Source organism: Micropterus salmoides, unplaced genomic scaffold (genome assembly GCF_014851395.1).
Source record: "Micropterus salmoides isolate LMB-PRFRI ecotype aquatic unplaced genomic scaffold, ASM1485139v1 Ms_hic_scaffold_17, whole genome shotgun sequence".
In the NCBI taxonomy this organism is placed as follows: Eukaryota; Metazoa; Chordata; class Actinopteri; order Centrarchiformes; family Centrarchidae; genus Micropterus; species Micropterus salmoides.
Genome location: NW_024040817.1, coordinates 16,668,300 through 16,694,825, shown reverse-complemented (window position 1 = coordinate 16,694,825; position 26,526 = coordinate 16,668,300). Strand labels below are relative to the sequence as shown.

The window sequence follows — 26,526 nt, the reverse complement described above, 5'->3', positions numbered from 1 at the left end:
AGGGCCCTTCACAATAACATAGTAGATGATGTACTTTAATGTAAAGGGATATTAACCAACTCTAATATCTTTATCAGTGAAAATGTAATTGTCTTGCATTAAGATGCAACAGTAGTAAAAGTATCTTCTGATACTAGCCACATGTGGAGTTTTTAAATTTTGTCAGAGGCCAGTGAGCAGCGAGCAAAGCCTTATTTTGATTTACATGCTGTTTTGTTGTTCAGAGGCAGGTGTGTCAGCAAAACTTACAAAGGTACAGAGGCATTCCTCTGAATGAACAGTGAATTAGGCCAAAGGATGTTATTGGTTGCCTGTTGTGAGGGAAATTAATTAGTACATTTTTGAATAGTCTGTGGCCCCCCTGCTGGTCACATTCAATACTCCAGAAAAAATCTCATTCATTATCATATCGGGGAAAAAAAGATTTTAATAATAAATGATGAATGATGATGAATAATTAACTACATGGATTTAACCATAACTGTTGTTTTAGGATATATGACAGTATTAATTAGCAGTTGTAAATAATCACAGTAAAAAAAATGCATCATTGCCCTGCATGTATTTACACATTAATGAATTTTTGTATGGAAATAGAATCACTCTCAAAGTCATTTCATTGCCCATAATGTAACCTCTTATCCAGTTTGTCATAAAGAAGTCAAGCCCTTCCATAGATTATTCACTACAGCTAGCTAGATAATCAGAAGACTTCCCAGAACATGCTGACTCCCTTTGGGCAGCTGCTTGAATTACTTCACCTAGAGTGAACACATCTTTTGGTTGAATATGAGTTGCCGGAGCACTGGAGAAGAGGCACTTCCATGGAAATCAGTGCCAATATTTGGACTAGCCACTCTAATGGCACACTAATGTACAACACTCTTTTTGGGATTATGAGTTCACTTTTTTTTTTTGAAATATTATTATTATTATTTTGAAATATTTGACTATATTAGTAATATAATATAATAAAAAACAGTGGGTAACATATTGACACAGCATGTGTGCTGCTGCTGGTGTGTGGATTAATAGATTTTACCTGCCACAAAAGACATTTCACTGGCTGCATAAAAGGCATGCAGAGCAATAAAACATCATAGTGATAAATCAATGTAAAACTTGCAATAAGGGTTTATACCACTTATATGATTGCTTTATTATCAGTTGTAAATATTAAACTCTACCATAAATGTCATGGGTTAAAACAAACATCTTACATTACCTTAGGTATAAAATATACCTAACCACATTGTGTAGTAAATTTTGGGAGAATTCAGAAATGCATTGTATTGTTTTGGAATTAATGTGACACATCATGTCATAAGTTGCTTAGGAAATATCTATTCTTAGCAGAGCATTACAGAGTGTAACGGGATCAATTAGCTATGCGACGACTTTTTCTCATATGTCTTTCAAGGAATCAAAGATAAACAGGCAGGTGTCACTGTGTGTGTTCCTCAGCTCCTGCAGGGAGACTCAGACTGGAACCATTTTAACTGCACTCTTAGCAGGGGGCCACATGCATCGTGTACGCCTCAAAACACAACACACAATGTTTTTCTAACTCTACTGCATTTAACTGTCAAGCTATACAAGACAAGGGGCTTCTTCTTTATTTTGTTACATAGAGTATGAATGCATGTAAAGGGGCCCTGGCCTTAAAACATTTTTATCCCTATATACTGAAATCAAACTGCAACCACCTACATCTGAAATTTTATTTTGATATTTTTTGTTACTTTAAAATTCAGTTCAGTAGTGTCCCCTCTTACTACTATCACTATCAAAATTGTCACAACTAAAATATTAATATAACTATATGCTATATTACAACAAGATCATTTCCTAATGCTTAGTTCTTGCAGTTTGTCTCACGCTTAATCATTCATTCATTTGCCAAATTACTTTTTGGCAAGAATGGCCATCATATGTACAACACTGTACATAATACTGAAAAAACAGTGTACCAGAGTAGCTGCCCAGTCTTGGTGCGTGGTTGTCGGCACCATCGTAAAAATCCAAAGAGTCCCAGTTATGCTCGGTGGCAAAACTCACAACTTGTATCTAGACAGGCAGATAAAGACGAAGAGAAAGACACAGATTGTTCTTGTTAGCTCATGTTTCATTGTCTTCAACAAAAGCACCTGTATTGCTCATTCTAAAAACAAATTCAGGAAGAAAGTAAAACACATGATCTGTTAACTGATGTAAATATCTAATGAAACTGAACCAAAAAAGTTAAATGACACAGAACACACGTACTCAATGTCAAGAAAAAAAAAACGCAGCGAGGTGTCTGTCAAATATTTGTATCAGACTCCATTTTGTATCAGAGGCATCTTTGTCTTTGTATTTGTCCGTGAGAGCGGTTTAGCTTACACACAATCAGGCATTATCTCTCACGATTAGATCCTATCTAGTTATCTCTGGATGGGCCCTCTCTCACAAACCATCCATCCATTCATGCTTCTAATAATATCTTATCTTCCTTGACATCCTGCTTGCTCAGCTTTTAAGCCAATGATACATAGGTCAGCCAGGAAGCAGCGTGCGACTGGGACTACCTGTATTCCAGCCCCTTCTGGAACAGAGACCTTCCACACACAGTTCTGGTTGTTGTCGTAGGGCTCTGGATATCCAGGTGACAGGATGGTCCCTCGACGAAAGGTCAACACCCCCCCACAGGGAACTGAGAGAGAGGAGAGAGAGCAGAAAGGAGACCAAAGAGCCTGAGGCCAGGGTGACAGAGTGGGCATAACTAGGCTTAGGGCCTCGGAAACATTGAAATGCTATCTGCATATCAACTGTCTGAATTTGTTTTGAATTGTTTTAGAGAGAGTAAGTAAGTAGAGAGTCCATCGTATGCCTGAGAACGTATCTTAAGATGCTACTGCACTTTGAATAGTCATATTTACCTATGCATGTTGGCAGGGTGTCATTCCATTGTGCCAGGTTGTCTGGAACACTCTCGCACCGTATAGCAGTAGAGCCATGCAGGACATAACCAGGGTTGCACTCGAACTGCACCAAGGAGCCAACTGCAAAGTCATTACCGAGACGCTTCCCAAAGCGCGGCTCAGGGACTGAACTGCACTGGGTGGAGCTGGTCCTTGGTACAGCTGCAGAAATAAGGAAGATTCCACAACCATTAAAAAACTTTATTGATGACGATATATATGGCCATGGCTCTCTCAATGTGGCTTTTCTGGTTAAATAAAGGTTAAATGCATACAAATGAAAAGGTGGCATTGTATGTAAAATGGCCACTTCTACAAAATACAAGAGCTAAGCAATAGGCCCAGAAAGTTACGGTTTGTGGGGTAGTAATTACCACTACACACACCTTACTGCTATTGTGGGAACATAACAGAAAATGTCTGTTTTAATGATTCTGGCAACAGTAATTTTGAAAACATATATACATACATATAAGTACTACCACTAATAACAATAATGATATTAAATTTGAATATAAATAATAACTTTGGCTACTTGTGATTGGCTGACCTTGGTAGACGAAGTGAAAACCCTTAGCAGTTTCTGGTCCAACTGTGGTAAACTTTATCGTGATCTGATTTCCCGAACTCAGAGGGAGGGACTCACCTAGAGAGACAGAGTCAAAGAGAGAAAAGATCTGAATTAAAGACGTACAATACGGTTAGTGCTCAGGTTGTGTATCTGTCCATCCAGCTAACAAGCCATCAATTCATCTTTACCAGAGTGGGACCCAGAGAGAGAAGACAGTAGCGTGTTTTGTTGAGTGGGTCCATCGTAGATTTCCACCACGTCATTTAGAGATGTCTGGAACAACACAAACTGACCAAAGAGGACTGGAGACAAAAAAAAAAAAAAAACGAGTTGATGAGTTAACCACACCTGAATGGTCGCAAAGTATTATTTCATGCCACTGTCTGTGCCTGACCTTCTAATAATAAAATTAACTTGTAAAACCTAGTTTAAATTTTATTAAGCTGCCATGTCGACTTCTATTTGAAGCCAACTACTGGCACAAAATTACACATCAGAACACTTAACAGTCAAAACACCACCTCATCTTCATTACGCCCCAGTCGAACAATTCATCAGCTGGCTAGAGTGTTTTTCAGTGTTGTCAGCTAGTGTGAGATGCTGGTGTTTGCCAAAACTGACTTACTTTTGTCAACATATGGCCAGTAGGGCAACATGTTTTTTGTCTGTCTTGTCTACAGTATTTCAGGCAGTTAGAGTTGAAAGAAAGGCGTATTGTACAAGTTGTAACCTGTCAAACCCATGTGCCAGAAACCCATGTTTTACTCAGTTTCAGCATGATCAAAGGTGAAAAGGCTGCTGCAGTGGCCAGGAATTAAACCCAGACCTCCCTATAATAGCTGGAGATTCCTCTGCTAAACCAAGAACATTATAGTGCAGCTGTGGTGGCAAGTAGCATTAGAAGCCCCCCGGGTCGTCTGAGGCCCCGTATTTACTTAAACCAGTACAATTTCCTCTGTCTTTGTTGATCACTGTGTCAACAAATCATCCATAAGTTGCCTTAAGATGCAAATCTGGAGGTGTTGTGAAAATTTGTTTGTTTGCAGCACATAGAAAGATGTCCTTTAGGTTAAATCACATTCATTTCAGCCTCAACGAAGTCAGCCCCCCCGACTACACACACATGCGCGCGCGCACACACACACACACACACACACACACACACACGCAACACAAAACTTCTCCATCTCCCTCTCCCTCTCCCCCTCTCTCTGGCCCCAAAGGCTGAGGTGTAAAGGATTAAATCTGAACATTGCCAAGGATATTCCGCTATAAGAAGGTCACTGGTCACTTTGTACAAGGCTGTTTCTCTCTGTGGAGTTCTTTGAAAGCATGATCCGCATTTTGCTAAAACATCGCTCTGACTCACAAAAAATACCCTGTCGGCTTTCATGTAAATCCTCGTTTCATGTTAAAGTAATGTCAAAGAATACAGAGCAGAAACAAAACATGGGATTTTCAATTGCAGTTGAATTGCCTGTGCAGATGCAAAACAACAAATCATCAAGAACAGAGTTTAGCTCTAAAGGGTAGATGATTCTAACCTCTTGTACTTACATCTTATAGTTATGCCATCGTCGTACATAAGGAGGTGTTTAAGGGCATGCTGTAGAGTGGTTATAAAGAATGACAACATACTGCCTGTCAGCAGAAATACTTAAAAGCTCCCACCATGTATAGATTTTAAGAAAATCAGAGTGATTAAGGTTTCCATCATTCCTTGCTGTAATATCGACATACTGCAGAGCAGGTGGATGAGTTCACATCTTAAACTGTCTCAAAACAGCAGCAATTTCAGGCGGGGGGACACACATGTGCCATAATTCATACGCAGATTCATAAGCATTACATGGAATAGCACACTTTCAGATATCACAGTAGATTTCACTCAAAAGCCTGCTATTCAAGGAGGCTTTTATGCATTGTATTTTACTTTGTAGTTCTGCATTGCATTTTATTGCGAAGCACTTTGTGATTTTTATCTGTGAAAGGTGCTAAACAAATAAACTTTACCTACTTACGTACTTACTTGTTACTGAGATAACAACGAACAACATATATACCTTTAATGCCAACACTGAAAGACACACAAACAAAGCCACACGCATATACGCGCACAAGCACACACACACACACACACACACACACACAGATAACAGCAGTGCTGTCCCACACTGAGTTAACCACATGGCTTGTTGGATGTGAAATCCTTCTGCACTGCATTCACGTATACCGGGTTCAGTAGTCCATGTTGTAACATGTCCAGCAAAGTTTAAACCAATCTATTTTTTATTTGAAAGGATTCTACAACTCTTCACATCAGATGTAGAAACCTGGTCATCAATCCCTGTAGAGCTGCCATGCCTCCTGATAAGCAGCCTGAGTGGGTGTCCTCAGCCATATCCTCATTCAACAGGAGGTATGGCATCTCCACAGGGATGAAAGCCAAGGGTTTTCCCCACCTGGTGTTAACACTGAAGGAGCCATTAGTATGACTGGTGAAACATCCATTTAATACCTGTCCAGTGGTTTGCTTTCAAATTCTCTTCTAATCATTAAACCATTTTGATATTGCAACATTGAGCCTGTAACCTTCAATAGCTGTAAGATCACAAATTATAGACATGTTTTGTTTTTTAGAATGACAGCTGCTTCACAAATCTGGGCATGACGTAAAGCACTTACACAACGTAACAAAACAATCTCTGTCTCTCGCTCTGTGTGGGAGGTTCAGGGATGCTGTCTGTGTGTCTTGTACAATATGTAGGCCAACCAAATGTGAGCTCCTTTCAGTCAAAATGTCTACATGGAGCTGAGAAGCTGGCATTCCAAAAGCTGCTATGCAAATATAATGAGACAGAAACTATCATGAGCCTCAGGGAAAGCTGGTATTTATTCATAACACCACAGGGCATAATTGGACATCATATCCACCAATTACCGATTGTTTGTAAAGCTCAAGTCAAACCCAATGAGTTAGCCATTGTAATAATCAGTAAACCAACAATTTAAATGCCAATATGTGATGTCATTATCAGATATTAGAGACACAAAAGTAAATTTGCACATTTTGAAAATTAACCAATATTTATAGTGTGACTACATTGGCAACACAATGCCAACATAATGTGCACCTGCTAGCTTACTAGTAGTGTAAGACATTGCTATTTCCAACAGTAATAATATTACAGTTATTAATCCAAGTAACACTGCGTTGACATAATGTTGACATGTATGCACGATTGCACGGCAGATCAAGTCGAGAAGCGGGACCTTATGTTGTTCAAGTTGGCTGCTGGCCAAAAAGCTAAAGGAAGAGTGAAGAACGAGGGAGATAGGCGTTCTTTCAACAACTGTAAGTATTGCCCTTATTGTGAGTTTGTCACAGTCAAAGATGCAAAGAATATTGTCGTCTGTTGTAAACTTTGTGACCAGCAGAAAGTTTTCAACCGCAAAAAATTCTACATCTAAGTTATTGGAGCATCTGCTAAAGCAGCACAGCAACGTGAAACTTACAGAAAGAAACTCTGGCGCTGACCGGGAGGCCGCTACTGCCAGTGATGCATGCACTCATCAGGGGAGAGTGGCGTTAAGCAGGAGAACACGAGTTAAAAAGCAGGGAGTGACATGCTACATTTTTTTATTTCAGCCAGTGGCGTTAAGAAACATTATATGTTTTGTAAAAACACACTCATTTCTGCTCTTATGAATATGCTTATTAACTTATTACAATTCTGACTAACTTGCCCAACACTGCTGCTGATGAAGACAATGTCAAACTATTTATAAAGGTCAAAAATAAACTTTAATGCTTTTATTTTTAAGTCCTACACATATTACAGCTACTGAGCTTGCATGTCAACCAATCCATCTCCATGACAACTGAGCAAACTCCAATTGCATGAAGACCTATGACCTATCTAAGCTAGTAAGTCGCCCTTGAGTTGGGATTGTTGTTTTGTGAAACTACTATTTTCCAAGGTCAAGAATGAACTTTAATGCTCAACTTGATTGTGGCATTAATATGAACATAACTGGAATATGTTACAGATAAAATATATTCCAACAGTTCAGGTCAGGTTATAATCAAATCAAACCAGGTTTGTGCCCGTGTGCTTTATAACAACACAACTGAACAAAAAAAGACATAGGTACTGAAATACATGCATAAATACATAGTGCACACACTATCTAACTGGAGAGAGAAGAACTAAACGCATGTAAGAAAGTGTGAGGGGAGACTCACATTTCCTCTAATGTCCCCAGAAGCCCAACACAGCCTCATTTAATGTGAGGAAGCCCCTACAATATGCATATTATTTTATGATGCGTCATTTATGTCTGACTTAAGGACAACCGATCAAAGTGGCAAGATAAAAACAGCCTCATCTTTGAATGTCACTTCAATGGTGAAACTCTGACCTGGAATCAAAAACAAATGGGCAGCGGGCACTTTTTGATCATGTGCAATATCTCTACTTGTTTTCAGGGGTTAAAAACCCCAAAGGGCTCCTTCAGGGGGCTCCCCATTAAAAATCAAACACGTTTTAATGTCACTTTGTTTCACAGTAAAAGACTAAAATTGGAGAATGTCAAAGAAAATTGTGATCACAGGTTTCATTCTCGACTGTTGTCTTGACACCTAAACTTTAGAGCATTATACATTTGCATTTGAAATCTTTTTAGGAATAAAGAATAAATCCCTTTAATACTGACAGCTTTTGTATTGAAATAGTTTTACTCTAGCACACCCACAACAGATAACTAACAATAGATTCATACAGGTACCATATGTAATTCTGTGAAATATTAGTATTCACTTGGTAAGATCCTGTTGAATAACTTGTGTGTGCACTATCCTGTGTGTGTGTGTGTGTGTGTGTGTGTGTGTGGATGGACTTACCAAACTCTCTAGGTACAGATATAGAGTAGACACATGTCTGTCCAGAAGTATAGTTTCTGGGGAAGTTTGGAGATAAAACAGTCCCTTCTGATCCTATAGAACGACTTCCACAGGGAGCTGGAGACACACATGTGCACACAACACATAAAGCCTTACATTATCACATACATAAAATATAAACAATTGTTTAACTAAAATAAACTGTGAATGCAGGGATGATTTAGTCCAATCTGTGTTTTAGTGTGTGTTACCTTGACAGCTAGGTAATGCCCTGTTCCATCCAGGTCTTCCGTCATCCCCCATACTGCAGGTTAGGGTAGAATAGCCCTTGAGAAAACAATTACATTTAAATGTAAGACCCACCATTTAACCAGTCAACTAACAAACCAACCAACCAGTGAAGTAACCAGCCAACCAACCAACCACCCACCCATCCATCCAGGTATTTTTTTTTTTTGTACCTGCAAAACATATCCGGCCTCACAATAGAAGGTGACTGTAGAGCCAAGCTTATAATCGGATCCCAGCCTGGTCCCATTCAGAACCACACCTGGATCGAAACATGATTCCCTCAACTTGGCTGGACAGAGAGAAAGAGAAGGAGGGAGTAAGCGAGAGAGGGGATGAGCCAAAGAAAAAGCGACAGGCACACATAAATAATAAGTCAAATTAATAATAACTAAGTCCCTGTCCGTGTCCCCATAATCAAATGCGGCAGGCATTCCGTTGGCCTTTTTAACAGTCTGTTTGACTTAACTGCCGTTGCCAAAGACGGAGCAAGAACCATAACTTCATCTCCCGGCTTTTGAATGCCAGATGAAAACTTGTAAATTATGGCTTTGGCCCCCCCTCCTAAAAGATTAGCGGCCACCCTGCAACGACTTAAGTCCTGAATCCACATGAAGCCGATGTTGATTCTTTTGTGCAAGTGAATCAAACTCATCTCTCTAACAGACTATTTCAACAGACACTAATTCAGCGTGGACTTAATGTTGAGAGCAATCATTCAATGAAAATCTACATCAAAATCTATCAAAATCAGTGTAGGAGACTTAACTGCTTATACATTTGCATTTAGGGGTAAGGCGGTCTTTGTTCAGAGTGAAAATTAAATATTTCTTAACACATCCTGGAGACATTCTGTCATCACAGGAGTCATCTGAAACATTTTGTCATGTTAAGTGTGAAAACCTTAAACAGTATTTTCACAAGTGAACTTGCTTATGAAAAACAGATAAGAGAGATAACAGCCCCTAATGCAATTACATCAAACAGAGTAATTTAACATTATTTTTCAACAATTGACGGTTACAAATTGGCTCCCAGATGGAATGTGTGTCTACTTTCTGTTTTTTATTTCTCTCTTTTCATCAGAGAAAGACATCCGTGTGTTGAGTCTTTTTCCAGGTGGCATCTAGTTTAAGACATAAATCATTAGATACTGAATAAATGACGGGGAGCTGCTTTCGCTTCGTTGATTGTGATAATATTGTAGTTGTGTTTACTTATCATACCAGAGTCCCTCTGCTGTAAATATTTTCATACAAACTTGAATCTTGAGAAATTGAGAAGCTATTCCAGCACTAAACACTACACAGCATATAAGGAAGCAGAACATTTTACCTTTGTATTCCAGGTGAAAGCCAGTGTAAGAAACAGACCCATCACTGCGGAATGCTAAATGCATGGTATTCGAACTGCTCTCTATCCGCTCTGGGAGTTTGCTGTCCTGGAAGCTACCAATCAGAGGACTGTTGCTATCCGGACCATCGTAGATATACAGGAAGTCGTAGTTTGGCTCAATATTGAAACTTGACACAGATTAAGAAAAACAAAAAACACATAGGGACAAGGGGTAGCAGGAAGCAGATGGGGAGAGCAGGGGCACATAAATATTATTATTTAGATTTGTTTTTGTTTTTCATACTAGAAAGCATGTGCAGAAAGGACCTGAGAGTGATGTCAGCTTTGCAGATTTAAAGAGCATTTTTTTAGAGCACTGAATGGTAGATATCATAATTTCCATTTTTAGAAAAACAGTGTCATGGTCCCAAATGGTTTTCAAGCCTTCATACAGTAAAAAAAACAAAACAGAAGCTACTATTGACAGTTTTTGATATACAGTTTTTGAGAACTGATATACAGCTTTTGACATATGTTGCAAAATAAACAAAAATATATTTGCAAACCCTGTATCATCTGATACTGAGTTATTATTTCTTTCAACAGCCCAAAACTGTTTAAAATGTACCAGACAGACATTCATTGTCGCCAGAGGATGAATCCTAATGATTTTGGTGATCTAAATTCTTCTCTAGCACCCAAAGGTCAAATTTTTCACATGGCCTAGTCCATTCTCATTCCACATTTGTTTGGTTTAGAAAGACCGCAGCTGAAAATACTGTCTTTCTTATCAATTACAGCCCTTTCTGAAAACCATTTGTGCTTAGCACAACCCATACTGGATAAATACATGTTTCACTATAAAAAAAATGTCAGTGGACTTAGATTGTTAAGCAATAAAACTGGTTACCTGATGAAGGCCAGCGACAGGACGTAGTCAGAGTTGACAGCGATGAGCCAGTCACAGTCCTTGGAGTGAGGGTAGGGATGTGGGTAGTTAGGAGACAGTATAAATCCATTGGAGCCAGTTAGGTTTCCTCCACATGGAGCTATGATGTGAACACAAGCAAAGGTAAACATTCATTCTACTAAAATCTTCAAAAATTAGAGAATTCACTCTAGCTCAACCATGCAGGATGAAAACAATTTTAAAACAACAATTTTAATTCACTCAACACCATTTTCATTATTTTTAAATCAAAAACAGCAGTATGGAGTGAGGTCGGTAGGATAATGAAATAGTATTATAATGCATGTATTCAGTAACCCTCTTCTAAGTCACTCATTGATGTGTCCTTGAGCAAGGTAGAGAGCCCTAAACAACTGCAGTTCTGTATGTTGTACACCTATTGTACTGTATGTCCCTATAAATATACTGAAGCTGGATATTTCACCTATGCAGACAGGCGGGCTGGGCTGCCAGTAGTATCTGTTATCCACTTGTATACAGGTGATTTTGTCATCCCCCTGGAGCTCGTATCCTGGGTCGCACTGAAAGGACACTGAATCCCCCGGCTCACGGCCATCTCCACTACGGCTGCCATTCATTGGTACACCTGGGTCCCTGCAGGCCGTAGCTACTGAGCCTGGACAGAGAGAGAGGGAGAAACCAAGCGGGGACAGGAAGGAAGAAGAGGGAGTGGAGGAGAAAGAGGGGAGAGCAATTATACAAATCTGTGTCTCACTGGAGATCTAGAACTATCATGCTAATGCATTAACTCAATGTAAAAAAATCAGTACTAATTAAAGGAACTGCTTCCTATCCTGTATTATGAAATATCTGTTAAGATAATTTCTAGCTGGAGGTTTTCAAGTAGAACAATTATGCAGATTTGGATTCTTAATTATGTGATTGATAATCAGATTTGTACTCCAATGAAAATCCACTAACATATTCAGAGTCATAGAGAAACAGCATCGGTCCCTCTTTGGCAACCTGAAAACCTAGTACAGTCATCACAGTCTCGCATTATAGACAAATGTATACAAAAATGATACAGGGAGGTAAACCCCTAACTTTTCTCATTTTAATAACATTACTCACTGGAGAACTGAATAGCGAATCCTGACTTGCTGATGTAAAAATCTGTCTCAAACTGAACAGTGACAGTGTTCAGTGTGGAGTGGATCCCCTCAGGTAGCAGAGACCCGCTAAGCTCTGACAAAGACATTTCGTTCTCAGGTGGTCCATCCCAAACCTTCAGCATGTCGTGGCTGGCTTCTGTGTCGAAGGACAAGAACTGAAGACTGTAAATTGTATGAAAAAAAAGAAAAACAAGATTATTATTAACAGTGTAAACAGTATCTCTTCATCAAATCAGAAATGTATTTTGCTCAGAAGAAAGAAAGGCTATAGCTATATATATATTTTTTGTAATCTTTGACACTGTTTTATGGTTTGTGATTTAGTATATAAACCCAAGAGAGATAATTTTTCAATTTTGTTTCAAAACCATTTTTTACAGGATCATACGAATGTCAATATACCTATTATATGAAATAATATGTTCAGTATAGTCGTTCAAACAGGTACAACCAAGCTGCAATTACAGATTAGGCATACTCAGCATTTGTATCATCATATTCACACTTATCGTACACAATCACATATCCAGATTAGCACACTAACTCAGTGGGAATTATTTTTCCCAGAAAAATATTTAAGTAACCACATGTTATTTAAACTTTACTACTGGGGAGGTCCCCCGCGACCCTGTACGCAGGATAAGTGGTTGACGATGGATGGATGGATGGATACTGGGGAGGTGCAGGGTGGCCCACATTACCTCACAATGTTTCCTGAGTCCACCTCGATGGTCCAGGTGCAGCGTAGATTATTGTCGTACGGAAAAGGGTATCCAGGGGAAAGAATCCTCCCTGAAGACTCACCTTTAAAACGACCACCACACTCCGCTAACGGAATCAAACACACATGTAAGAGACATTAAAGACTGTTTATATATACCAACATACTATACCTTTATCTGTCAGATCACCACAAATGTGCCAATATTACAAATACCATCAATTCAGCCAAACAAATAGGCGTTTGATGGGTGTGTATGTGTGTAATTAAGTGTGTATGTGATGTATGACAAGTCAACCAGTTATCTGTCTGTGACAATTGTTTATCAAGGTAAACAGATCCACTGGGTGCACCTCAGTGGCCACTGAGCAGTGATTAAACGATCACCATGGAGACAAATGGATTTGGAAAGAAGCTAACTCTCTTTCTCTGCGTCCCTCTGTCTTTCTCATGCGCAGAAAGAAGGAGGAGGAAGAAGAGGAAGAAGAGACAAAGTGCTGATCCTGCATCATCCCTAAAGAAACCACCACACGTTATATAACAAAAAATAATTCCCCCTTCTCTCTTTGTCTCTCTCGGTTATATATTTTCACAATCTTCATCCCCTCTCTGCTTCCCCTCCTTCCCCATGTTCCTCCTCCCTTAGGCTCCCCTCCCTCCTTCAGTGGAATATATTATCTCGAGTAATAGGAGCAATATTCAGAGTTGGGACAGAGAAAAAAAAAGAGAGGCGAAGAGGCAAAAGAGAAAGAAAAAGGAGGGAACCAATGGGGGGGAAATAGAAGGAAACACTATGAGTAATAATAAGAAGCAATATAATATTAAGACTGGAGGTTAGCTGAGGTCACAGTGTGTCACTGCTAAAATATAAAGTCAGAGAATATCAGCCAGTGGTTTTTATGAGTCTTTCATTATTGATAGTGAGAAGGAGGAAGACTTATTAAGCTGAATCAAAAATCAGAAAGTTCAGAGGCTGCGATGAAGGAAGAAAGGTCCTTAAAACACTGGGCTTGCTGTAATGCTTATGTGATGCTTATAGCGCCCATCTGGGGCACAGCTGCAGCAGCAATTTCGTGTGTCACTCTGTATAGGCTTAACATTTGTTTGGGTTTAATTAGAGAATGTAATCATTCAACCAAATACCTACTGGAAAGGACTGGAAATGTCTCCAAATAAGTTTAGAATACTTTTAAAATGAAAGCATGTTAGGCACTATATACCAACATACTGACGCCATGTGTGTTTACAGTATGCATGTGTGTTAGTTCTGGAGCTCTGATGTTGCATAACCGGTAAAAGACCATTATTGACCTGTTGACATCAATATTCTGAGCTGTGGCTTGTAGTTTATAATCAGTTTGAAGGTCTGGTAAATGAATTACAAAGGTAATGGCGTTATAATGGAAAATTTAGAAATATGGTTAATACTCAAAGGAGAGTTGCTTTCGAGTAGGTTTTGTCGTTTCCAAGCGGATAAACACATCTGATCAAAAACACCCCCCCCCCAAAAAAATAAAAAAAATACAGGTTTGATCTAGATGTGTTTGTACATGTGTGTGGGCATGTTTGAGTACAAAGCACAGCATCGGGGGACCAATAGGGCAGTCTCCAGGAACAAAGAGCAAATCATCCACTGCAGGAAAGGAAATAGATCAATTGGGCAGAGGGCATTTAGGTGGTAAACTCTCGGCATTTCATTGAGACTTTAAAACTACCGCAGTGTGTCATCTCATAAGAAAATCAACAAGGCTATTCCACAAGAAATTGGCCCCCACCTGCTTTCTTTCCAGATTACTGAATGAATATCCTGGAAGCAGAGACTTTGCATAAAGCAGCAAGTGACTCTGTACTATGTTGTAGAGCACAATGTAGTACAGTAATGCTTCTTGGTACTTAGAAGGTGTATTTGCGCCAGTAAATTAAATATTCCAGCTTGAGAACAGCTTGATGATTTTGGACAGAAAAACACTCAAAAGACACAATGTGTCTAATAAACTGTATATAATAGATATTTATTCACTGAATATATCCTGTTCCTGATTTTTACCTTGTGCAAATGTGAATAAAGCACTGTTTTACCTTTGAAAGGCCGTGGGCAACTGTGCAGCTATTCAACACATCCAGTAATGTCAGTAGAAGTATTAAGAACCACGTAAATCGCACAGCAAAAAATGCAGCAATACCAGTGAAAGCCAAGTCAACAATGAACCCTCAAGAAAAAATATGTGAACCTTTTTGAATTTCATGGTTTTCTGAATACATTTGTCATAAAATGTGATCTGATCTTCATATAAGTCAAGGGTATTGACAAACATAATGTGTCTAAAATAATAATACAAAATAAATTCTGAACAACCAAAAAAAGTCATAGTGCTTGTGGAAAAAGTATGCGAACCCTTGAGTTAAGGACCTCAAAAAGCTGATTGGAGTCAGGTTTTAGCACACCTGGAGTCAAATGAGTCTGGAGGTGTGGACTACTTTGGGTGTTTCTCAAGTCTTTTAATTGCATCCACGTTTCCCTCACTTGCGTCTTTTCCTTCCTTTTTGGATAGACGCAAGGAAACCAAGCACGTGAAGCGACGTCCGTTTCTGATGACGCTGATCACAGCTGGATCAGCTGTCAGTCGGCTCTAACAGCTGTAGAGACTATTGGTGGAGTTTGTGTCTGCACACATGTGCACGGTGTTGGTACTAATAAAGTCTCACAGTTATCAGTGCAAAGCAGCATGATTCTCCATTACCTGTTTAACAAACACCTGCACATGAATAATTATTGGTTACTGTACGTCCTGCTCAGAGACACAGCATCATTTCTACTGGCACAATGCTGATATTATCTGCATTTATATTTAGTGATTCTGATTGTAAATTTGTTCTTGATTAACCCAGAATATGATCAGTGTGTCTTGGTATTTATTAGTCTAAATGTTTCAGGGAAATTGAAATGATGTAACTCATATCAAAATCGACGCTCACTTGTAGGCTTTCTGTTTATTTCCTCTTCTGATATCCTTTAACACTACTGCCTGCATTTTATTTGCAAGTCACTTGTCACCGATCGATCACTGCATTCCATCATGTCAGTCCAACATATTTTTTAGTGCAGCGCTTTCATTCACACTTTCATCAGCTGGTTTTACTTGCGGAGCCACCAGCTGCTTTCATCAGATGCTTTGCTCGCTTCATTAGATACGTGTATTTGGACTAAACACAGGAATGACCAGCCTCACATGTGACTGAATAGAAATGACGATAAATTATGTAAACCATGTTTCTTGCTGACAGACTCTCTGACTCTCTCTGACTTTAATTGTCTCCATAATAAAAGCTGATGGGAGAAATAAAAGAAAGAATGATCTTTCTAATAAATAAATAAAGTTGCGTGTGGGGCTTTTGTTGTTCAGACCTACAATGAACACAGATTTTAACATAGTGACAGTGAATCATAAAACAAATCAAATATAAGACTGTGCAGCGATACACTTGAAATTAATGTTATCTGTCCTGATGCATCAGATCAGTCCGATAAGCTGCAGCGTCCAATCAATATAACAGTTACCCAATAAGGGGGTGCGTCGGTCATTAAAAGACTTCCGCGAAGGATGCACTGGTGTGTCCTCGCTCATAGCTCCTCAGAGATCGCTCCTCGATCCTCGTTCCTCAGAGCGCAAATAAGAGCTTTGGGACGGCCTGCAAGATGGTGGAACAACTTCCGGTTCAAGCGAGGATCGAGGAGAGAGGAAACGACAAATAAGAGAATTGAGCAGCACCTTTTGACTGATAAAAACCCTGCAAACTTTTGGAGTTTGTCCTGCACAAGAAGCACATTATTTGTGAGCCATGCCTCGCCAAAAAGAGCTTTCAGAGGATCTACGATCAAGGTTACAAAGTGATTTCAAAGGACTTTAGAAATTCATCAGTTAAGCAAACATTCTACTAATGGAGACACTTTGGGGCGGTTGCTACTATACCAAGAAGTGAGCGCCCAGTCAAAAATGACACAAAGAGCACAACGGAGTTTCATCAATTAGGTAAAGAAACAATGAAGATTTGAAGCCATCAGTGGAACTGGCTAACATCTCTGTTCATGAGTCTACAATATGTAAAACATTGAACAACCAGGGTATCTACAGCAGGACACCACGAAGGAAGCCACTAACTACTAAAAAGAACATTGGTGCACACCTGACGTTTGCAAAAGAGCACATTGACACTCCACAGCGGTATTGGCAAAATGTTTTGTGGACTGATGAATCTAAGATTGAAATATTTGGACGAAGCACACAGCACTACATCTAGCATAGAAAGGGCAAGGCATATCTTTATGAAAATATCATCCCAACCGTAAAGTATGGTGGAGGAAACGTCATGATTTGGGCCTGCTTTGCTGCATCAGGGCCTGGCCAGCTTGCAATCGCTGAGGGGAAGATAAATTCCCAAGTGTATCAGGCAATTCTTCAGGATAATGTGAGAATGTCTGTATGTCAGCTGAAACTGTGTAGAAGTTGGGTAATGCAACATGACAATGACCCAAAACATCGGAGCAAGTCCCCAACTGAATGGCTTCAGAAAAACATAATCCGCCTTTTGGAGTGGCCAAGTCAGAGCCCAGATCTCAACCCAATAGAGATGCTATGGAATGACTCGAAGAGACGTCCAAAGAATATGACAGAGCTAAAGCAGTTCTGCCAGGAAGAATGGGCTAAAATTCCTCCCGAACGATGTGCAGGAAGCGCCTGGTTGAGGTTATTGTTGCCGGGGGGGTCAACAAGTTATTGATTACAAGTGTTTGCTTACTTTTTCCACTGCCATTTTGAATGTTGAATGAGCGTGTTCAATAAAGACATGAGGGATCAGAATTTATTTTACGTTATTATTTATACACATTATATTTGTCAAGACCCTTGACTTAGATGAAGATCAGATCACATTTTGAGGAATTTATGCAAAATAACATGAACATGGGCCTCTTCAAAGTGCAGCTTTGCATAGCAGACATACCGATGCAAGAAGGCAGAGGGTTATCCCAGGCTCTCCTTTCGCCTGTCATACACTTCAGTGTGGTAGCCCCATGCAGAGTGTATCCAGGCTCACATCTGTATGTGATGCTGCTCCCAGAGAAATGGCCCTGGTCATTGACCTTGAAGCCGAACTGAGGCACACCTGGGTCCTCGCAATGAGACAACTCAAAACCTAGAGAGAGAAAAACAGAGAGAAACATCTTTACAGTGTGTACTTTAAAAAAAACTTGCTAAGGGACATCTAAGACCCACTAGAGAAACCAGAATTAGTGTTGTTAAGATGCACAGCAATATTCCCTATCTGCCTCACTCAAGTATTCTGTTTATGAGCTTGCGGAGATCACACATCCTGTTTTGTTAATTAAAAAAAACAGGAAAAGATACATGAGACTTACCAATATTAGGAATGATACTTGAGCATGTATGCACCTTATCCAATTTAATGTTGTTTTTCACAGTCTGCCTAAGCTCAGTTTCCATGGTAATATTCAGAATATTCTGTTTATTCATGTGAACAATTTTGGAGAGTGGGATATAAAGCGGTATATAAATAGCTTATCCTCATAAAACCTTAACCAGGATTTGATCTGCAGTATTACCTGGAAGACGAGGTGCGCCAAGATTTGAGTTATCTCCTGGAAGACTGCAGTAGGTGCATGTCTAAATCCTTAAAAATGGCAATTTGCAAAGCTGTACTTTTACCATTTAGCAATCTGAACACATCACCCATCACCCTGTCGTATAGTGTGAATGGTTGCCCATCTGAAATTGTTCTCTGTAATTTTATATCTCTAAAAGATCATCATGCATTATTCATCAAATCGCACCTCTGAGTTTTGTTGAATTTTTTTATACCAAACTCAACTATAAACATAGTGAGGCGTACTGTAGATTTTCATAACTATGAACCAATAAGGCTGCTGCAATGTTTTATAAGCCCATGTCTTGTTTTGTTTGGCAAACTAACTCCTACTTGCATCAGTTTGAGAAAGCTGAGGTGCACAGGAGTAAGTAATTCTCCGCTCTACTCTCTCAGCAGAGAGACAATGCAACTTTAAAACGCTATGCAAATCACCCTGCGTGACTCCATTTAAACAATTAGATTTTCTAATTCCAACTATGCATCTAAGAGAGCACTGCCAAACGTGGGTGTGCTTTGGTAAACATCAAAACGCACCTATAACACTCTATTCTACACTGAAATCAGAGCTCTCTGAAAGCTTTGTTAATCAAATGTGAAAAGTTTCTTGTGATCATCTCAGTGGTAGAATTTACAATCATTTCTGTGATGGTTTCACAAATGAAAACCATTTAGACTTAAATTAATTCCACAAGTATGTTACATTTGTCAGGAATTAGTACAGCTGTCACGTGGCATTTAATTGCTGAATTGATGTGACTTCCATACTGATAAGCTTTATTCTCTTCTGGTGTCATTGTCCACTCCAGGGTTACTTAATTTTTATCAGCATATAAGTAAAAGGCATGTAGCATGTCCTACTTGTTATAAGTTAAAGATTTCAGAATACATCATAATGCAATATAGCACAATGTAAAAACATACAGAAAACCACACTGTAGTTTGACCTAAGATGTAATGTGCTCTAACAACATAGCCGCTACCACCAAATGTGCCTTTTGTACAACACAGAGTTAAATGCTACACACCACTTTGAAATCCAGTGTAAAGCTGTTGCTTTTAGACCGTACATTAACTAAACCACACACATTCAGGTAAGTTGTGTGCATGTACAGGTTTATACTTCTTAGCTGTGTGCTCTTACTCGAGTAGACCAGTTTGAATCCTTCTCCTGTACTTTCTGCATCACTGTAAAATTCCAGCCAGAGATGGTTTGAAGTGGAGATCAGCGTCAGGCCCAACATAGAAGATCCTGTGAATGCTCCAAGCACGTGGGCTGTGTTGTCTTTACCGTCATAAATCTGGAATAAAAACAGCAGAGATGCACTTGAGACACACAATAAACATAATAACCAACCAGTGATGCTCGGGTTTAGTTTTCAAAGGCATGAATAGAGTCTTTTATCATAATAACTGATCAGTTTTAGAGACAGATGTCAGGAAAGAAAAATGACAGCGGAATCACCAAATGTGTGTGTATATGTGTTTACCTTCAGTATATCCCCTTGGGCAAGATGAAAGGTTCTAGCAGAGATGTTGATGCCTTTCCCAGCCTGCACCTAGAGTGAACATGAAATCCAAATTAGATTAATTGACCAACAAAGTAGACAACATGTACTCACAAATATTTTAAGATAGTTAACTTCCACTAATTGATTAGTGATACTGTGAATGAAAAACCCTTAAAGGGGTACTATGCGATTCTTATCCAATACACTTTTTGTTAAACTCGGCGAATATTTCCGCATAGGTAGGTAGCTCTCTGTTTTTCACGTGCTCTGAAAAAAAATCCGTTTTTCCTACACAGGCCCTGGATCTGTAAATTGAGCACAAACAAAGCAGCAGGTGGCGCGCTCGAAGCAGTGGGAGAGAGAATGTAAACAAACAGCGGTACATTCGAACATGCTTAACTTCTTACGGGTCTTTAGCTGTGAAGATGACTGAGAAACAGCCATAGAGAGAAAGGTCTGAGGAATTGTGAGACAAGTTATATGACCAGGCGAGGGGAAGACACGTGTTAACATCTGTGAGGGGTTTGGATGCTGGATAAATCTACGAGATTTGAAAGGAATGAAAACCGATGCTGAGGTTGCTCTGTTTCTGCTGGACAGGTGAGTAACGTTAGCTTTGCTGTTCCACATAAACGACAGCTTCAGTATTACAGTCTTGTCTGTCTGTTGTCATGTTTGTGATGATCCCAGCTGGTTAGCTTTGTTAGCTTAGCCGCAGCGGTCAGTATGTGTGCGGAAGAGGAGAAATAGACAGAGCGTGTGTGAACCGGTGTGAACAGAGCCCTGGTAAATAGAGAGAAACGGGTCAGCAATAAGGCTTGTTCAGCAGTAAATGTACAGTAGAAGTTATAGTGGCTGGTGAATAAAGACTGCAGCTTCTCAGGACTAAAGAGGGGCTCCCCTATGTTGCTGCCAACTGTTGAATAAAGTGAAGGAGGTTAACCCCAAAGTTAGCTTAGACTTCGGCCCTGGAGATAAACAGTCGCTCCTGTGCTTCCCAACCCTTTTCAGTCACAGTATTTTTGTACAAACTATTTCAAATAACTCTAGTTTTTTACACTTGTGTTTTGGATGCTTTGTTTGTGAGCTTACACATATTGTTTGTTTGATGATGTTTGTTCACTAATTGTAACTGTTGAAGCTCCTCTCCATAACCCTACCGATAAATAAACTAGACTCTGTGTCTTAGATTTAGGCTTAGAAAAGTATTTTGCCTCAATACATATTTAAATATTGTCAGGCTTGTTGTCACACCTTCGACAGTACTGCTAGAACATGCCCTCTTACTGAGGCTAACGTGCTCTCGGACAGCAGAGGCGGTGGATTCTGCTATATTTCAGCAGAGTAGGACTGGTTACCATGGCAATGCGCGTTCATTAGTTTGCTTATCAACAAACTCTCTGCAGAATCGCATAGTATCCCTTTAATTAGGATATACAGAATTCTTACCTGGATGCTGTAGATGCACTCGTGATTGTTGTCGTAGTTCATTGGATAGTTCGGAGAGAGAAGTATCCCTTCATTGTTTATAACTGAAGAACCGCACTCCGCTGATGACAAACACAGAAAGAAGAGAATTTAAATTGCATGTGGGAAAATGCAAACATTAGTCATGCCACAGAAAATGGCCAACATTTAAAACTCTCATTGGAAAGAAATCTTGCTTCATGTAGCTTTTTCCCCCTTCTTAACCTTTCAGTCCCACAATACAAACCTTTTAGCCCATAGCAAGAGTAGTTATAGAGAACACTAGCTGTCCTTGGAGTGAAAAGATTTTTTTTCATCTTACAGAAGATGATGATTCCTTTTAATTCCAGTAAATGGATGAATACTTCTAATGTGTGCTTATGTGTATGTGTGCTTGCAATTTAATAACCCATTGTCCGTCATCTACTTCAGTTGAGGAGAACGGGCAGGTAGTAAAATTCAGAAAGTAATTCACCTAAAGATACCTTCTCTCTGGCACTTCTCACATGTGCCCTCTGTCTACAGTATCCCTCCCTCTCTCCCCCACTCTGTGTCTCTACTGGTGTAATAGTCATATTACAGCTGTCATATCGTCAATAAATCACGCTGCTACAGTTTCCATTTAGAAAATTACCTCTCCACCCTCTCCCTCTTTCCTCTTTAACTCCCCCACTCTTTCTCTTTCTCTGTCTTCCTCTCTATGAATAGTGCCTCCTTTACCCTCTTCTACTTCAATCAACCCTCCTCTTCTGCTTCTCCCAAGTTTCCTCTACTCCTCTCTCTCCTCCTTGTTTTTCCTGTTCATCTTTTCTGTCTCCTTTCCCTTAACAAAAGTGCTAAATAGAAGATAATGACCGGAAATAATAGAATAGTAGAGAAAAAAAAGCCAAAGGCACATTTGATTATCTGTGAAAACAAAGACTCCTCTTTGGTACCTCTCCAATTCCCTTCTGGACAGTACTTTAGGAAAACAATATGTTTGACCCGATAGGGGGTAAAGAAAGGCACATGTAAAACCACAAACACAGGTCACCAAAGCAAAACGCCTTTAGCTTCAAGTGTCTTTAAATGATCAGTGTACTTCACTTTACACAATGGAGGCAGAGACCAAAGCAATCAAACAAGCAAAAGTTTGCACTGCCAAGATATTAGAAAACAGCAGTCCCTTTCCTCTTCTATTCACTCCTCCTTTGTGATGTGCACCACATCATGCAGCGATGCAACACAACACACAGGAACTAAATATAGCAAATCGCAATACACCGTAGAACACCAGAACGCAACACCACTCCCACCTCTTTGCATTATCAGTCCTTGCACGTTGATGACAAAGAGCCAAAGACATAAACACTGGCACTGCAAACACACATGCAATGCTGAAAATAAGATTGTTGAGAAAAATGTTCTCACCAGCAATCTAAAATTAAAAAGTTATATACTGTATCTGCTCTTTTATTAGAATGGGCTGGTAATTTTTGTCTTTCTGCACCTGTATTTTCCCACGCTTGTCACAGTGTTGCTGAAAACATTCCTGTGAAGGAGTGCAGAAACATTCAGTTGTCTGTTTTGCTTTTATTACTGCCCTCTATTGATTCTACATCTGCACACAAATCAAATCTCATTTTACACTTTTCTGCCTTACAAAGAAGCTGAAGTTCTGAGCACATGGAATTGATACTCATGCATAAATTCACGTCCTGCATCTGTCTTATTTTAAATATTGAGAGACAGTAGGTAAGCCCTGATGGTTTAACCAGGGAACAATTGTAAGACCAATGTCTTGGTCAAGAACAATGACTGGAATACTGCTAATACACCCTTAACTCAAACACAGGAGACCAGGCAAACAGTGTTGAGACGGACCCTCTGTCACCATTTTTGCTCAGTTTAGACTTAGTTTTGTTCACTGTATTTATTCTTTTATGTTGTGTTTTTCTCTTTCAGTTACTTGCTTTACCTTCATGTTGTGTCATCTCCTATCTTATAAGGGCAAATAATGTTGTGTGTCCTAGCTTTTGAAAAGAAGCTGCCCAAGTTTATAAAAGGATAAGCATTCAGAACTTTATCTCAGTCTTTTTCAGGCACGTGATTGGCAAAGGGCAAAAAAGCAAGAAAATATACCGAGTCCCCCCCACACCCCGATAAAACTGCCGGCGGCTCTATTACAACATGGATGGTAAAGCAGGAGCTATGACTATAACGTATTTGGTGGATGTGTTGCAGTGGGAAACAAAGACAAGTGTCTAATACACTATGACATCGCAACCTGTCTAACCTCTCTAGCCTAATTATGATTTTGTATTCATTTTTTTCTAAATGTGCAACATGCAACATGAAATAATTGAGTCTGTAACTAAATAATATAACTACTAACTTTCACATTTGTTCAGTAGAAGTTAATAGATTATTTTTGATGAATAAAAGACAGCAGCGAAGGTCGCTGCCTGTTTAAGACCTGGTGGCCTGACTGTTAAAGAAACGGTTATATTATTCAGGAAACTCAGATCAAACAGCCACATCAGTCTTCATCTATTGATAAACGAAAAGGTTTGACATGACATTTCAACTCTGGCAGCGTGCGGGCGTGTGCGTGAGACTAGAATGACCGCAACAGTTTCACGGGATCGCGACGGTTACACAGAAGCCGTTGCCATGGTTACCTCACGGTATATAAACCCTGTCAAAATAATTCATAAGAAATTAATTTATAACTTGCCAAAACCTTTAACATAAGAACAACTTAAAAAGCAACCATTCATACACCAAAGTGTAGCCTATATAGCCTATATGATTGATCAATCCACAACAAAGTCAAAGTAAACAGTAGACCTGCAAGCAATAATCAAAACATACCCAATTTATCCGATCCTTATTGTCAACTCAGTGTTGGGCCAGTTACTCAGAAATAATACAGCCTAGCTATTACCTACTAGGTATAGGTTACTCCTCAAAAAGTAATATTAGCTACTCTACTTAGGCTATTACTGGATGATGCCTAATGCCATTCCCTCCCGATGAGTATGAGATGAGCATCACGGGAAGTACGGCCAGAGTTTCTTTCGGAGTTTCACGTTGCTGTGCTGCTTTAGCTGATGCTTCAATTAGCCTAAGTATAAATGTAGAATTGTTCGCGGTTAAAAGCTTTTTGCTGGTCGCACAAAGTTTACAACAATGTTCTTTGCATCTTAGACTGTGACACAATACCTCTCTCTCCCTGTTCTCCATTCTTCAGCTGACTTGAACAACATAATGTCCGGTGCCGCTGAGCTGCAGCGCAGTCGCGCATTCAGGTCAGGGATGGTGCATTCAGTAGCGCAGCGTTACTTGGATTAGGAACTGTAACAATATAAATGTTTTGCGCAGGTGCGGAATGGGGAGCTGAACGCAAACGAACATCCTTGTTGATAATTGGAAATCCTTTCCATTTCACTTAGCCAGCTCCTATTTTTTTTTATTACAGATCAGCAGCAAAGCAGCTCAACATGTTTACTGGTTACTATGGGTTATTTTCCATCATCTGTTATATAATTCTAATCTTATTTGTCCTGTGAAACAGGAAATAATAGAGAAGGTAATACACAGTGACTTCACTGTAATGATAACAATAGAGGACAAACTAATTACAGCTGTTTGACAATTTCAGTAATTGCTAGCAAGACAGTTTGTAAGGTTCAACATAAACACAGCTTGGTATTTCTTTGAACAGGTGCACTTTACATAGGAAAATGCTATATGTGAACCACTTGCAGTTTACAGTGCTTGGTGACAGAAAATGTGACATGTACAATTCCAAATGTCAAATGTCTTTAGAAGCTTTTCTTGGCGACGAAAAAGCAACAAAACTCGAAAAATTTATTCTTTTCACCACTAAAATAAAATGTGCATAAATATTGCTACATACCGACACATCTCGGTAAAGGCGAGCTCCACATTCTCCGCCCTCCTCCCAGGCAGATTAACTCCGGCGCCCCCTCTAGGCGGTATCCCATATTGCAGGAAAAAGACAAAGTGTCTCCAATGCCAAAACTGTAGCCGTTTCTCCTGCCGAACCGAGGCATCCCAGGGTCCTCACAAGGCTCCAACGTATATTCTGCAGAAAATAAAGTGAAGTCGAATACATAACACACATATGAATAAATATGACAAATACACCCTGATGGGTCTGTAGTGAAATCTGCCCTCTCTACGCTTCTGCCTAAAAACCAAGTCCAGAAAATAAAATGATCTAGGCTGATTTATCTTATACATGCAGTAGAATTATATAATAACTAGAAAATTTTAATATATTTTAAAATATGTGTTTTATTTAGTGATTTTGTGAACCACACTCAAATTTGAGTGTTGCCTAAGTGCCATAAGAGTAAGTGAGGGGTTATGCAATTCGAGTGTCCTCAACTAATGGTGTTAAAGCAACAAATCAATACCCATCACTCTCAAACTCCTGGAAAATCCACTCTAATATCTCAAATAAAACCAACAACATAACCATTAAATGTTAACTGAAACATGCGAACAGCTCATGGCCATGATCGCTCTCTTTATGAAGAAACCCTTTTCAATAATTCAATAACTCTAAACTAAAATTAATCGTGCATGAGAACGCATTTACATTTGTTGCAATTAGTACAAACATAGTTGAATCCATTGCGTCCTGAAACGCACTTGCTGATTTTGTGTTTAGCTTGGTACAGCAGGGGATTTATTTCCAGTGGGCTTAGACTGATGATGTGATGGGTATTTCAGAGTGTGCTGCAGGATGACACAGCCTGTTGAGCATGTTGAGATTGGCAAGTCACGTCTCTGGTGACACCTCCCATGTGTTACATTCTGAGTATCAGCTTATGCCATCTGGGACGCGGTAAATAGTCCCTCAGAGTAGACTCCGATTCAACTGCTCCTTATCCAGAGTCAATAAGAGAGCATGGAAGTGGCAGTTAAGGAAATGATCTCGATTTATGAGTGGCAGATATAACCTTGGACTTTGTCTTTATTCTGCCCCAGAACCCTTTCCTTAATTTTAGAAG

General features: G+C 39.5%; 1 protein-coding gene across 1 annotated transcript in view; it reads right to left on the bottom strand.

The window, feature by feature from the left end:
- csmd3b (CUB and Sushi multiple domains 3b) overlaps positions 1-26,526 on the bottom strand; it is a 236,710-nt gene that overhangs the window by 55,705 nt on the left and 154,479 nt on the right. Inside the window, exons 19-36 of the mRNA XM_038725460.1 lie at positions 25,404-25,592; positions 21,485-21,585; positions 20,015-20,083; positions 19,669-19,825; positions 17,865-18,056; positions 12,844-12,970; positions 12,102-12,304; positions 11,452-11,643; positions 10,968-11,106; positions 10,058-10,245; positions 8,896-9,014; positions 8,686-8,761; positions 8,435-8,551; positions 3,720-3,833; positions 3,511-3,606; positions 2,919-3,122; positions 2,568-2,692; positions 1,971-2,067 (exon numbers count right to left, since the gene is read on the bottom strand). Of these exons, the coding sequence (XP_038581388.1) occupies positions 1,971-2,067; positions 2,568-2,692; positions 2,919-3,122; positions 3,511-3,606; positions 3,720-3,833; positions 8,435-8,551; positions 8,686-8,761; positions 8,896-9,014; positions 10,058-10,245; positions 10,968-11,106; positions 11,452-11,643; positions 12,102-12,304; positions 12,844-12,970; positions 17,865-18,056; positions 19,669-19,825; positions 20,015-20,083; positions 21,485-21,585; positions 25,404-25,592 (2,505 nt within the window). The remainder of the gene's footprint in view (positions 1-1,970; positions 2,068-2,567; positions 2,693-2,918; positions 3,123-3,510; positions 3,607-3,719; positions 3,834-8,434; positions 8,552-8,685; positions 8,762-8,895; positions 9,015-10,057; positions 10,246-10,967; positions 11,107-11,451; positions 11,644-12,101; positions 12,305-12,843; positions 12,971-17,864; positions 18,057-19,668; positions 19,826-20,014; positions 20,084-21,484; positions 21,586-25,403; positions 25,593-26,526) is intronic.